Source organism: Uranotaenia lowii, chromosome 2 (genome assembly GCF_029784155.1).
Source record: "Uranotaenia lowii strain MFRU-FL chromosome 2, ASM2978415v1, whole genome shotgun sequence".
Classification (NCBI taxonomy): domain Eukaryota; kingdom Metazoa; phylum Arthropoda; class Insecta; order Diptera; family Culicidae; genus Uranotaenia; species Uranotaenia lowii.
In genome coordinates, this window is record NC_073692.1 from 53,585,092 (window position 1) to 53,599,954 (window position 14,863).

At 35.8% G+C, this 14,863-nt stretch overlaps 1 protein-coding gene across 1 annotated transcript in view; it reads left to right on the forward strand.

The window, feature by feature from the left end:
* Nucleotides 1–14,863, forward strand: part of LOC129748635 (protein Wnt-6) — an 84,815-nt gene that overhangs the window by 33,453 nt on the left and 36,499 nt on the right. The window contains exon 2 of the mRNA XM_055743298.1: nt 8,989–9,224. Within this exon, the coding sequence (XP_055599273.1) occupies nt 8,989–9,224 (236 nt within the window). The remainder of the gene's footprint in view (nt 1–8,988; nt 9,225–14,863) is intronic.

A 14,863-nucleotide genomic window follows, 5' to 3' on the forward strand; every position in this document is an offset into this window, starting at 1 on the left:
GAAATTATCAGTCCATAAATGCTAAACACCGGCGAATGTGTTAATGGAACTTGAGCAAATAAACTGCAGTGCAAGTCGACTGCAGTAAGGAGTCGAACGCTCTGACTCTGCTTGTCTTTCTCCATTTTCCCACAGTCCATCTGCCATCGGAGCAAATTTGCATTTGCATCTTTCTTCGCGCACCGAGTTCAATTTTCTTCTTCTGTCGGCCGCTCTAAGTCCTAAGTAGTGCATCTCGCTGGAATGGTTGCCATTTCTCTATCCAGCTGGCAGCTTGGGTGGGAAACTCAAACAAAATGCAAACCTTGGACACCGCGCGGACAGTTTGAGTGACATTTAATCAACCACCGTTTGCTAACCGATGAATGGCGAACGACCAACCCGACCAAAGCTAGGAAATCGGTAATTCGTGTGGGGATCATTGGGCATGGATGGCCGGATTTCGTAGACTTGGCATTCGTAAACAAGCCAATGTCATCGAGATAGATCGAAATCAGACGTGATCGTCGTAGGTCGTGATCTCGGAGCCGCTCTAATTTGTGTCCTAATTAATTGAGGAATGGGCGCGCGCACACGTTCCAACTTCGGCGATATATTTACAAAATGCCGACAACCCTTTCCATGCTGATGGATTTCAAACTGAGTCCGGAGTGTTAATTGATCAAATTAATCGATATTAAAAAGATTTAAGTCCCCAACCGATGATACGCGACAAGATCGATAAACTATAAAATCAACATCTTTATGAGCGGGCCGAGCAAGCGCGGCCCATTAGCAAACAGATCCGGTGGACGAGGTGGACTCGAGGAGTAGCAGTAGCGAGAACTAATTTATGTCTTTATTAGTCGACTTTTGTGGGTTTGATCTCCTGAAATACCTACAAACTGAAGATCGGTGGTGGTCACCGAAAAACAGCCAAACATAGGAGGTATCGATCTAGATTTGAGACTTAAGCAAATGGATCTTCGAAGGTACGCGGGTGAAATTTGAATATTTAATTTTTGAGCAACAAAAAAGCCCCGCGTTAATTGGTATGAGTGTGGCTAGAGTTCAGATTATTCATAACATGGTTTCAGACCAAACTTTGAAGAACTGTTTTCTTCAATCACAAATTGTTAAATTAATATAAACATTTTTTAATAGGGTTTGCTTTTTCTAGACTTTAAATATTAAATCAAACATAAGAATTGATAGCATTTTTTCGCTTCGATTGGATGCATAATTACGGTAGAATTGCACATACCTTATTTTTATCTAAGAGCGGAACATTAATAAAAAACGAGACTTCGAATAATGGGGCTTATTCTGCGACTCGAGTGACGTGACTAACGAAATTTCACTTTTTCGTACTGACTCCAGAAAAAGCACCAGAAATGAAATTTGTGTATCGATGAGCTCTGAAGACAAATAACAGCTCATTCAAACGAAAATTTTGAGGCTAGAGAGGCTATTTAAGCCAGCAAAACGACTTGAAATTTCGTGAGTCACGTCACTCGAGTCGCAGAATAAGCCCCAATATTTTTTATGCCATATACCTTATCCCTCAACCATTATTGTGTACAAATTTTGCCAAGTTGGGGTGAAAGTCGCAGTCTCGCTAGAAAAACTTTGAGTTGTGTGTATGAACTACTTCATTATCTCGTGACCTCCGATTCAGAATGCGAAATGATAGGTTTGATAAGATTGGCCGTTCTTTGAAAATTTTCTAACATTTTAGTTTTCGATAAAATGCTCAATGATGAGAAAACCGCAACAAAAGTATTCAAATAGTTTATATGAACGATCCCCTGTCCAAAGGAGGTTTTCAAATACAATACTTTTTCACACTTCCATCCAAAATAAGCACCTATGCCCAATAAGAACTCTACAATACAGCTTACAACAAATCTTATTATATTAAACATGCATCTTTAATCGTTATAATCAGTGAACGCGATAAGCGCTTTTGAGTATGCAAACAGTAATCAATATGCTCAACATTTAGGTTAAGTACAAGAATTTTTAAAAGAATATTAATAATTGTCATGTAAGTCACATAACCTCCAAGATAATAATAGTATTTGATTAAATTGAAGTATCTTGGTGCCACCTCAGATAGCACGAAATATGTACAGTAGAACCCCGCTTATCCGTGCCATCATTTTTATCCAAAATTCAAGTAAAAATCTGTTTCATCATTGCGCCATATTGAGAAGCTATTGAATTGACGTTTTGGCAAGTTTAAAATCTAAACTTTGATTAAATCTATATATATATAAAACAGGGAAAGAGACAGACCATACAGAAATGTACGAACACGTAAAACTCTTCACTGGATCATCCGATTTGCATGCGATTTTTTTTGTTGTGTTCGTTTTTGTGGAATTTGAAAATTAATTTTTAGTTTTTATTCGTATCAAATAAAAGTCATGGCACTCAATTTCCTTTTTTTTTTTCATTCGAATCACCCAGAGTTTACCCAGAGTAGGAAGGCGCCAAAAGCAATCAAGGCTTACTGATGTTCATCCATCTCTCTATAGGAAGTTTTGGCGCCCATTTTCGTTGCAAGTGTACTTTTCACGTGGCACCAGTAAAATGGATACTTGGATGTGATTTTCCCTATGGGCTTCCGCAACTACGAAGCATAGTAAAGCCGGTACGAAGAATATTGGCAAAATTTGTAATTTGATGCATCAGAATCAAGGCAATTCTAATATTTTATTAGATGTTTTTCGTTTACCATTATTTTTTTATGAAATGTCATATTCTTTTAGCAACTCAAGCAATATGGCTGCGTAATTTCCAATAGACTCAAAACAACTTAATGAGATTGAATTGAAACATTTCATTATCAAATCATTTTTTATGAGTTTTGGCAACACCAATAGAAAGTCATATAACTGGTAAAAGATCACCTTAACCTTATTGATTTTATCTAGTTAATTTGAGAATTGAAGGTTATTAATTTTGTGATTCCTAGTAAATTGAATCATTATCATAAAAACGGATTGGGGGATCAGGAAACATTGGAAAATCCACACTACTTCTCATGCTCAGTGGTTAAACGGAACTTTTGAAAATTTTAGGTATATAGGACTTTATCTTGATATTAGATCCTACTTTCAGTTTCAAAAGTCAGAAAAAAGGATCGTAATCAATAATATCATCAAGTACTAAAAAAATTTGAGAATTATAAAAAATAAATTTTAAGTTAAAGCATGGCACCTAAAATTTCGAACATTTAAGTATAGAGAAAAATCTGAACCAATGAACAAAAATACAAAAAAAAGTTTCGTACCAGATTTAAGATCTAAAAAAACAATCTGTCAAGCATAAGTAAATTAAAAAATATAAACACTTAAATTCGATCAACAAAAATAAAATCAAGATCAACAAAAATCCAGCTTTTAAATTAACGTTTAAAGATATCTGAAAATCCAGATTCATAAAGCCAAATTGAGAATATTGATTCAAATTAACAATAAAATTCATAATTAAATTTAACTGTCTGGATTACAGTTTCTTATCTTACGATCATAAACTATAAATTTAAGTAATGTGTGAATATTTTGAATTTCAATATTCCAAATAATCTAAATAGATTTGCTTTCATTCAGGGTTTGCCTGTTAAGAGAAAAATAATCTAAAAACAAGAAAGTTTAAATTCTTTTTTTCTAAATTCTTTAATTCTTAGTGCAATTCGCCAATCCCTAACTGAAAATTGAAAAAAATATTGATGACACAAATTTCGAAGACATGTTCAAACATTATATTGATTAGAAAATTGTTGCTGTAAAAAAATGAATAGTAACTTTTTCTAAATTGTTAAATATTTGTCAAATTCAGCTCTGTCAATAAACAATAACATTCAATTAGTGTATTTAGTGCAAAGTCTGAAAAAAGACTTTTGAAATAATTAAAAAAAAATTAAAAATTAATTTTATTTTCATTATTTTTTAAATGTTCCGGGTCCATTTTTTTTATTTTTCTATTCTGACGACCATGCTTAAAGAAAACTGAAATGTATTTAAATACAGAGGTAAACACAAATCGAAAAAACAACTCTATTTATGACGACTCCAGCAAAATAAATCCATTTTTTGTTGAAATCAATCTTCAACATTCAACAGCTTAGAAAACTGGAGTTCGGATAAGCAGCGTTCGATAAACATTTCTACTGACTTTTTGGATAAATGATCTCAATGTACTCTTTTTGGTGTCGCAGAACATGGTAGCCCTAATCTAATGTATAGGTACATATATTTAAAAAAAATTTGTTTGTCTGTCTGTCTGTCTCCCTATAGACTCGAAAACTTCTGAACCGTACAACGTGAAATTTGGTATGTAGCCGTTTTGAAGACTGTGAATTGTTTCAGAGTCCTCCGACTTGAGGAAGGGGAGGCTCACATGCATCTGATATTGAAAAATAATGGCTTCCATTTTTCAAAGAAATTTGCTCCTTTCAGAAGTTTTTTTTTTCGTCGCGAGCATAAATCGCAAGAGGATGTGAACCAGATTGCTATTTTGCCGATCGAATCAAAAGCATTTGAACGATTTTAAAAAATAATACCATTTTTAGTTCGTGTTAACGAAAGCATCATTTTTTATCTAAAAGATACGAGTTTAATACTGATGCACATGCAATAATAATTTGCGAACGCTTAAAAAAAAGAAAATTGGAAGGTTTGCATGAAATTTTCCAATCCATTACGACTAGAAGGTCAGTTTTGTTTCATTTTGATAACAGGATAAAGTATAAAATGTTTTCAATATAATTAGATTGAAAACATTTTGTTGAATTCGTACAAATGTACATAACTGAAGATGCATCAAGCGCCTTTTAAATGTTTAGAACAACGGAAACTCGATGAAAATTAATTGACGCATGAACAGCAAGAACCTGTCTTTTAAAATAGATCAGATTAATCTGATGTATTATGAGGCCGAGTATAGGGAACTTTTCTAGTTTTACAAGCTTAAATGGAAGGTGTTAATAGTTTGAACCTTTTATTCTATAACAAAAATGGGAAGTATGCATTTTACGGAAGATTTGTTTGTTGTTGAAAAAATTGAATATTATTTTTTAAATAATAAATAACCTGACATGGAAAAACAAAAATTGCTTTTCAATTATTCACCAAAAAACACTATATAGTGTTTGTTTACATATCGATTTAAGTAACGTACTGAACATGAAAAGTGTACTTTTGATCAATATATGGTGGGTTTAAAGAGATTTTTGATTCGCTATTTAATTGGAGAGGAAGTTTTTGGGAGTGATATCTACACTGTCGGTCAAAAGTTTGGCCGATACACCATACTAGGGGTGATCCCAAACTTTTGGACGATAACTTAAGTGTCTATTTTATTAATTAATAGTAAATTTTCAAATTTTTGCAAACAATTTTTAATTGTGTTTTGAGAGGTATACAAAAAGGATTCTAATACAACTCAAATTTTGAAATTTGATCCACCCTATCCCAAGATGGTCGGCTTTGAATATTGAGTGCGAGTTTTTGAAAATGTTCTAACTTTAGGTTAAGTTTTAGGTGCAAAACTAAAACAATATTTATGGGAAAAATACCTCCGAAATAGCTATTGCTCATTATCTTTCAAATGAGATCAGAAGATTTGCAATATGTCCTAAGACGGCTGAGATATGAACGATCAAAATTTGCATGTTTTTAGCGGGTGATCCCAAACTTTTGGCCGGTAGTGTAAGTAGAAGTACATACTAAGGGGGGTCTTGCCTCCCATACAAAATCAACAAAAATATGACAACATTAAATAAGGCGTGTTGCTGAGAATGGTTTCTTTAACAGTTTTTAAGCCCACCGAATATAGAAAGGGGGCGGCTTCCATACAATATATCAAAAATATGACAAAAATGAACAATTTTCGATGGATTTGTGTTGATACACACAAGTGTTTCGACTTGATGAGATGATTTATGAATTGAAACATAGCTTTTGACAAAATAAGATCATATATTGTTTTGAAAGACCCCTCCAATTTTAGTAAATGAAGACTCTCATAAACCATTATTGTAACATACATACATATTATCAACAAAATCATTTTTTAATGTGTTCATAAAGTTTATCATACTTTTAGACTGTGAAATTTTACCTACTCATCAACTCATCGTTTTATGAATTTACAGTCGTTTGGAATTGTAACATCTTCTCTTTCGGGATTGTGGTGCACTTCCTGACTTATAATTCCAACAAAAGCTAGATCTCCCATTTCGTTGACTCAGACTGTGAACGGTTTAAAAGGATGTAGCCAACATCAAATGTTGCCAAAATTGAACGGACTCTGTAGTACTTGAACCAACATAATTGACTGCTTTTTGCTGCAAAAATTGGATAGAATCGAGAACGATTTTTTACTTTCGATAGAAGTTTCTTTGCTAGACTTTAAGTTGTTCATCAAATAAAGTAAATTTTCAGATAACTGCACCGCTGCACTTATGTTTCGTGTCATTTCTCTGCCATTACTTTCCACAGTGTGCTTATCGAAAGTGCTTAATGATGAATATTGCTAAATACAGCATTACATCTTTTCTTGTGGTGTATATTTATTGATGTTATTTTTCACTTGTAACGGAAGGTTTTCTTGAAAACCCTTTTAAATTTCAATTTTGTTTTGTTGATGTCCATTTTTTTACAATCTTAAGACAAAAAATTTAGCCTAACAATATAGGTGAACAAGGTATAAAATGCGCAGAGCAGGCAAGATACGCCACCATCAGTATTTCACTAAACAAACATTTTTCAACATGTCTGAAAATGCCAGTTCGTTCTATTTACACTTTTACGTGTTCATAGACATTTGGGGACCTTCTAAGTTTTTTATATCACGTAAATTTGACGAAAAACGAAAACAAAATTTTTAAGGAGTTTTTCTTGCAATTTTTTAACTTTTCTCGTAAGCAATTACGGCATCAAAAAGCAATAAATCCACCTGTCATCTGTTCTAATGATGAACATGGGTATTTAAATTCATCAAAAATTAAACAAAATCCTAATTCAATAATTATGTATACTATATGAGCAATTTTAAATAAAAATGTCGAGGTCGGGCAAAGAGCGCCATGAGCGCTTATCTTTAAGCATGTTTCATATTTCTTTAAATTTAGTACACTTATCATTACAATACTTTAAAGAAATTTCTATGTTAAATTGGAATGGAATTGTTTAATGGAGCGTTTGGGTACACACATATGCGCACTTAACCCCTAACTAAATGGAAATCATACTTTAGAAAGCAATTCATAATTTAACTATGAAGACTTATATTATTGTTTCAAGTGTTCCAAATTATATATTTATGGAGAAGAACAGTCCTTTTTTCAAAATTTTTGTCGTATTTACTGGATTGCATGCTTCATTTATAACGAGTTATAAAAGATTCTTCTCAACGTGGGAGTTTTACCCCTAGTTCCCCTATCAACGTAGAAGAACTATTTCACTTACTGACTATAATTTATTTTCCTAATTAAGGTAGTGTATTTTTTTCGAAAATTTAGCTCCATTTATTATGTACGGGAATTCCTGGAATTTTTCCATGGTTTTCCGGGATTCGGGAGTTCTCAAAATTCTAGTCTAGTTTAGACTGCCAAGAACTTAAAAAATACCGCCGTGCATCAAAAACAGTGTGAATATTAGCGTCTTTAAGAAATTGGCAATACAATACAACACATGAAACAAACTTTTTAATAAAAGGTCAAACGATCATACTAAAATGATGCAAATCTAACAAAGAATTGTACGGTGATGTTAATACGCGGAAGTAAAATGGAAAAATCGGACAAAATCAAAAAATTATGTAAAATATAGATAGAAGCGTATGGTGTGGCGGAAGGACCCAAATGGGCCTTAGCGACCGTCACATAAAAAATATATGTACCCACCAAAAGGGAGCTAATATAAGAAGTATATGGTGCTTTTTTCGACAAAATGCATTACTACATTCCATATTGACTTTTTCTAACAGTTCGTTCTGCTGATTAGAAAGTATTACGTAAACCTAAATAATGTATATTTCGTTTTGTTAGTTTTTAATAGTGATTTTTCATGGACAAAATAAGAATTTAAAAAAAAACATATCGTCTTTATTAATTGAAAATATTTTAGCAGAACGATTAAAAGAATTGAAAATATGAGACCTTTGAGATAAATAAGGCCGATAGTAGATTTTCTAAAGAATCATAAATGCGTCATTGACTTAATTTTTAAATTGATAAATTTCTTCGGATCTGTAAAACAAATAAACATTTAAAATGAAAAAAAAAAATGAAATAATATTCGTGCTTCATATTACTTCATCGCTGCCATACCGGCGAAAGGATTTCATCTCCATTCAGCAGCCCCGAAAGCACAACCGGACGAAAGCATCAGCCGGAGCAATATTGTTTTATCTTAATCTTTATTATTTTTATTGTGAAATAAAAGAAATATCATCAAGCCAGCCCCAAAGCCATGGGAACCCGATGAGAATGTTTTGGGGTGATGTCAAATCCGCTTCAGAAGTTGACTCGCTGGCGCATGCAGGCAGCAACGATGAACTCAGCGGAAAAGTTCAACTGACTGTCTTGTCTGTCTGTTTGCTGCGGCTACGTGACGCCTGAATCAAAAGTTTTGTTGGAAACTGTTTGAATGGCAGGATTGTACCATCATCATCAGCTTCCACATCTCGCCTACACATCGGAATATGTACGAGGAACTCCCTCCCTCAGTCTTTCAAGGGTCAAGTGCAAGATTCAGAGCCACGTTTGGTCGCGACATGTTATGCATACTTAATTATGATACCGTAAAAACGGCCATAAATTATCCGTTTCGAAATCTGACTTTATCTTTATGACTTATTCCGAATAAAAGATTATTCATCGAGCTGAACTGTCGGCCAACAGAGCCGGTAGCATGGCCTCTCTAGCTGCCACAATTGAGAAATAGTAATGAATGAATTGCTAATTGATCGAAAAACTTTCAACTGTCCAACTTTCAGGGCTGAAGGCAGCAACATTCTCCTGGATCCGGCCCAGGTGTGTGAGAACAGAAACAAAAAAACGCGACGACCTACCGGGAAACTGGCCGAGATCTGCAAGAATGACACATCACTGATGCGGGAGATCAAGCGGGGAATCAATCTTGGCTTCCGGGAGTGCGAGAACCAGTTCCGGAACAACATGTGGAACTGCTCTTGGACCATCAAACGGAGCATGCGCCGGATTCTCACTAGGGGTAAGTTTTTATTTAGAGAAATATCATTGTTTTGTCGAAGACAGTAATTGAAAGACATAATTAGAGTGAGAATGTCAGCACTTAAGGGCGAGCGATAGCATTCACATCCGCTGATCCTTCTCCGGAAAAATCTATTGCGCATTGGGTTGATGAGGAATTTGGAAGCTAACACAATTTTTTTATTGGTACGAGAAGCTGCTCTCCGAACCAGAGGTGTTCTGATTTTTCAAGATTTGTCCTGATTTTCGAGAGGCGTCCTTTCTGATTTTTCAAAAACTCTCGAGTTTTCCTGATTTTTTAAAATTGGTATTCAAAATGTTCCGAATGGTCCAGATTTTCAAAAATAAATCTAAATTATAATTGAATTTGTAGTTCAGTGATGATAACATCAAATGAATCTGAAATAAAACAGTTTAACCTATAAAAACAATGATAACTTTCGGTTCAGATGATATTGGAACGGTGTTTTTCGATATAAGCTGCAGCTGCAAGCCAGCCTAGAAGTTGATATATTTTTTTTGCATAAATCAAGGCGTCTACAGCACCGTTATGCCGACTTAATTTATGCAATCCAATAAGAGCTGCATATTTTTTCTACCCATCTACAGGTGTCTTGAAAAATAGGTACTGATATTTTTTCTTTGCAGTGTCTAAATTTTTTTACGAAAACACCAGTCAGCTCTGCTCCGAGCGCCACCTTGGACAAATATTTTTTCAATAAAAAAAATCCAGAACAGCACTGAGCATGGTAGCCACAAGAAAAGTAGGTACACATTTTTTCAATATTTTTGGTACAGATTCGAAAAAATTTTAGAATTCGGTTGAGTTTAGTACAAATTTCAAAATAGACCACAGAAATAGTTTTAAAATAGGAAATAGAAACCATATCGATTGAACATTTCTTCAAGAAACAGACATAATTCGGATTTATGTGAAATGGATTGTGAATGGATTAACCCGATACCGCGTCATTCGACACAAGTATGCAGCCAGTCAGTCGGCCTGCAAGCGAGCTAGCCTGGTAGCGCATGGTTCCCCCGGTAGTTCGAGATCGGGTAGCTCACCGGTGTTGCTTCCGGGTTGCAGACCTCCGGACAGGTCTGCACATTTGGCGACCGTAGCAGGTAACATTATAAACGAGAAATTATTAAAAAAAAATCGAACCGAAAAAGTAAACAAACGTGGTCATCGATTCACGCTGAATTTATTTTCATCAAACTTGCAAACAGGTTTTTAATTACCGTGATAAAATGAGTAACTCGAATACTCATTAAGTGAAATAGTGTTGAAACAAAAAGCAACGCTGTTGAATGATTTCCTTTGGCTATCAAAATTGAAGTGAAAAAAAAAGAACAACGTGCCATTATATAATATTCTTTTTTTGGCTAGCTAGCCGGTTGTGAAAGAATGCCGAATCTGGAATTAGTGATTTCAGCATTCAAGTTCCGTTGAGAAGACATCATGGAATAAAATTGAAATTTCAAGTCGTGAGCTTGATCATGTTCATAATTTCAAGTGAGTTGAGAAGACAGCTTGAGAGGCGAGTTGAAAGGAGCCTGAACGTATCGATATAAATTTCAAGCCAGTTGAGAAGACAGCTTAAAATTGAAGGAGAGTTGAGAGGACAGCCTGAAAGTATCGATAGAAATTTCGAGCGAGTTGAGAGCACAGCCTGAAAGTATCTATAGAAATGTCAAGCGAGTCAAGAGGGCAGCTTGAAATTGACAGGCCAGTTGAGAGGACAGCCTGAAAGTATCTATAGGAATGTCAAGCGAGTTGAGAGGACAGCTTGAAATTGACAGGCGAGTTGAGAGGACAGCCTAAGCGTATTGATAGAAATTTCGAGCGAGTTGAGAGGACAACTTGAAATTAAATGGCGAGTTGAGAGGAAAGCCTGAAACTACTGATAGAAATTTCAAGCAAGTTGAGAGGACAGCTTAAAATTAGAAGGCGAGTTAAGAGGACAGCTTGAAATAAGATTGAAATTTAAAGCGAGTCGAGAGGATTACTTTCAATTTGAAAAAATCGGGTCGAGAAGACTGTTTGAAATTAATTTGAAAATCAAGCGGATTAGGAGAACAGCTTGAGAAATGATGCAACTATGAGCGTGTCAAGGGGACAACTTGAAAGGAGGAAAAAAGTGTATCGAGAGGACATTTTGAAGATTGCTAATACTAAATCCCATCGTCAGTGAATGTCGCCGGTGCTGATTTAAACGAAAACTCCGGTTTGAGGGTTCAGCGACAATTGCTAAAATTTGCTTTATAATTAGGTCCAACGTTCGAATACTATCTTCATACTTACTGCCCGCAATTAAATTTCAAAGTTCCGTAATATGCATGTAAAACGAAAAAAATGAAAAATAAATTTGGAATATTTGTTTTCTTAATCAAACTCAGAGATAAAATGAGCAATCGTTGAATTATAATACCGATTAATAAATTATATGTTAACCGAGTATCAAATTTGTGGAATGCAAACAAAAAAAATACAATATAGAAACGAACGTGTGACTAGGTTCAAAACCACTACAACCCAACTTGCCTGCATGGTGTTATGAAATATCTATTTGGGTTTCACATCATTCGCAATTTTTTGAATAATTGTCACTTAGCGTATATTCTCATCGCAAAGCTAGTCGATGGTCAAATAGAGATCTAATTTCATTGAAGTGTTTAGGATGATTTCGTTTAACGGAAATCGAAAGACAGGTGGAAATGAGATATGCAAGCATCGGCCACGCATTGTAGCGCATGTTGTTTGTACCTACTTCACATCAGTTCTTTGACAGGATGCATGGCAGAAGCCAAGTAGACGAGTTTCCAGAAACAAAATCAAACTCATTGTCGATTTGCTATTTTTTTTTAAACTAAATAAAAATAAACGATTTCAAAACAGTTTCTTTTTAATTATATTACATTATTTTGTTTGGGAGAGGAGGGAGATGTGTGGATTAACCCGATACCGCGTCATTTGACTCAAGCGTGCAGTCAGTCAGTCGGTTAGTCAGTTGGCCAGCAAGCGAGCTAGCCTGGTAGCGCATGGTTCCCTCGGTAGTTCGAGATCGGGTAGCTTATTTGTGTTACTTCCGGGTTGCGGACTTCCGGACAGGTCTGCACAGTCGTCAATTTTGATAAAAAAAAAAAACAATATAGTTGAATGAAGTTTCCGGATTTTAAAACACCTTTTAGGTTATTGACAAATCATCAAGAGGCAAAATAAATTAAAAAATAACTACAGATTTTTCTAACAATTTTCTCTGATGATCTTTTTGTTGTTAGTGCACATTTTGGCGTTTATTTTTTGTCGGTAGTTTTTGGAATGTGACAACGCTGACAGCGGATAAGAAATTGTTGTAAGAGATTTATAATTGTTTTTTTTTCGTAAGTTTTACATTGGAGTGTAAGACTGAACCGTTAAACGTGAATCGATCGGGATCGAAATATTTTGTACAAATCATCCTCTGTGGCATGGTGTATGGTGCTGTTTGTACAAACTTCTCATTTTCTCAGCCCCAGCCGAAGTGGAGGTAGTTTTTTGTAATTGCTGTTACTGTTTTCGGCAGCAATCGTTTGTGTTCGCGCGAAATTTGTTTGTATCGTGTATGGGTGACCATATATCAAACAATCGTTGTGGAATCATCGAATTTTCACACACCATTTGTGTAGTCTATGGCCCGCTTTACTCAAACCGTTTGCGAGATCATTCAAACAGTGCCATACACGATGCAAATCGTATTCACAGCGACAGAATCTCATCGAATTTCATCGCATTTGCACAAATGTGATGCAGTCTATGGCCCGCTCAACAGCTATCGATAAAGACCAACTTTTTTTTCTATAAACCTTACTACCAAAACTCATTTTTAACAATTGGTTGAAGTTCGCTTTTTTCGGAAGAAATTTCCGTTTTATTTTAAGTCGATTGAATTTTGAACAAAAATGTTCGATGTCATGTTTATCCAAAAAATTGTTAACAGAAAAAAGTTCAAAGGTATGCCTGATACAAGTCGTGCACTTGCCCTCTAAAGAACAGACCTGAATCAATCGTCATTTGAGTGCATTCCCTCGGACCATTGAACCAAGGGTCGCCACCGAGCGACGCCATCCCCTTTGACTAAGGGCATCGGCCAACGGCGACGACGACGTGACGTACGCCCAGCCTCGAAACTACTAACCCTGACTTGCCCTGTCAGAGATTTGTTGGCGATCGGATCAATAAAACAAACAAACAGCCTACCTTGTCTCCGGAGGCCGCGAGATTTGTTATTGTTTTTGTATCTCCGACAACCGAGGCCCGTGGCCACCCTTTTACGTCGTCGTCGTCGTCAACGATTTCGTGGCCGTGAATCGGATCGATCTGTGGGAAATCAGAAGGGAAAAGGGGACATTTTTCTCGTTTTGCATCACCCGGGAACTGGCACCGGGAGAATGTTTGCCCGCCACCCGTCTTTTCGCTCTGATATATTGGATGAAAATCCCAACTGAAGGGAAAACAATGTCACGCTGTTTCTATCAACCCATTTTGGGTGGATCTTGACGGCTGTCGGTGTCCCGGATGGAGCTGCCTGGCCACGAAAAGAAACCGAATGATCATTATAATAAATGAATGTATATTGAACGAAGCTCGGGATTATCAACGTGTATTCTCACTCATCCATCTGCATTCTTGCCGATTTCAACTTGCTTGGCAGTGATTCAGCCGGAATGCAAATAACCCTTTAGAAGCCGATGCACTTGTTTAGCCGAAATTGAAAAAAAACTAAGTGCCTTTCGATATTTCTTTTATCTCTTCTCTCTTCTCTCTTCTCTCTTCTCTCTTCTCTCTTCTCTCTTCTCTCTTCTCTCTTCTCTCTTCTCTCTTCTCTCTTCTCTCTTCTCTCTTCTCTCTTCTCTCTTCTCTCTTCTCTCTTCTCTCTTCTCTCTTCTCTCTTCTCTCTTCTCTCTTCTCATTTCTCTCTTCTCTCTTCTCTCTTCTCTCTTCTCGCTTCTCGCTTCTCGCTTCTCTCTTCTCTCTTTTCTTTTCTCTCTTCTCTCTTCTCTCTTCTCTCTTCTCTCTTCTTTCCTCTATGTTTTCTCTGCTCTTTTTTCTCATCTGTCCTTTCTCATCTGTCTCTACTCATTTCTCAATTATTATTTTTACTTCCGCTCTGTAGTGGCATTTATTTATTGCTCGTTTTTTGTAGTTATTTCGTTTTTCTTTAAAATCTTTACTGAGTGAGACAACCTCTTTTGGCACAGAAATCACCCTCAATAGTTGTCATGTTTTGGCAAAAAACCGACTGAGCATGTTTGGCTTAAAATCAGATATATCCTGTTACCGTAACCGAACTGCCCGTCACATACAGGGGGGCTGTAAATCACATTCCAGGGAGCAACTTCGATTCAAATCGAGAGTAAATCCAGCATCCGCCATTAATCTTTCCCTTCGTTTTTTTTTCAAGCTCTTTCAGGTCGTCGCCAAAACCTTTGCGTTCTGTCTACATAATTGAAGATAAACAATCTCATTGAAATTGTCAAGATTACATCACTTGAGTTCAATAAACATTAACCGTGATTCGCGATCGCATAAAGTTAATTTAAGGTACTCACAAATTGACGGGTAAATTGTCTCTGCGTCGATTCACTCACGACACACAA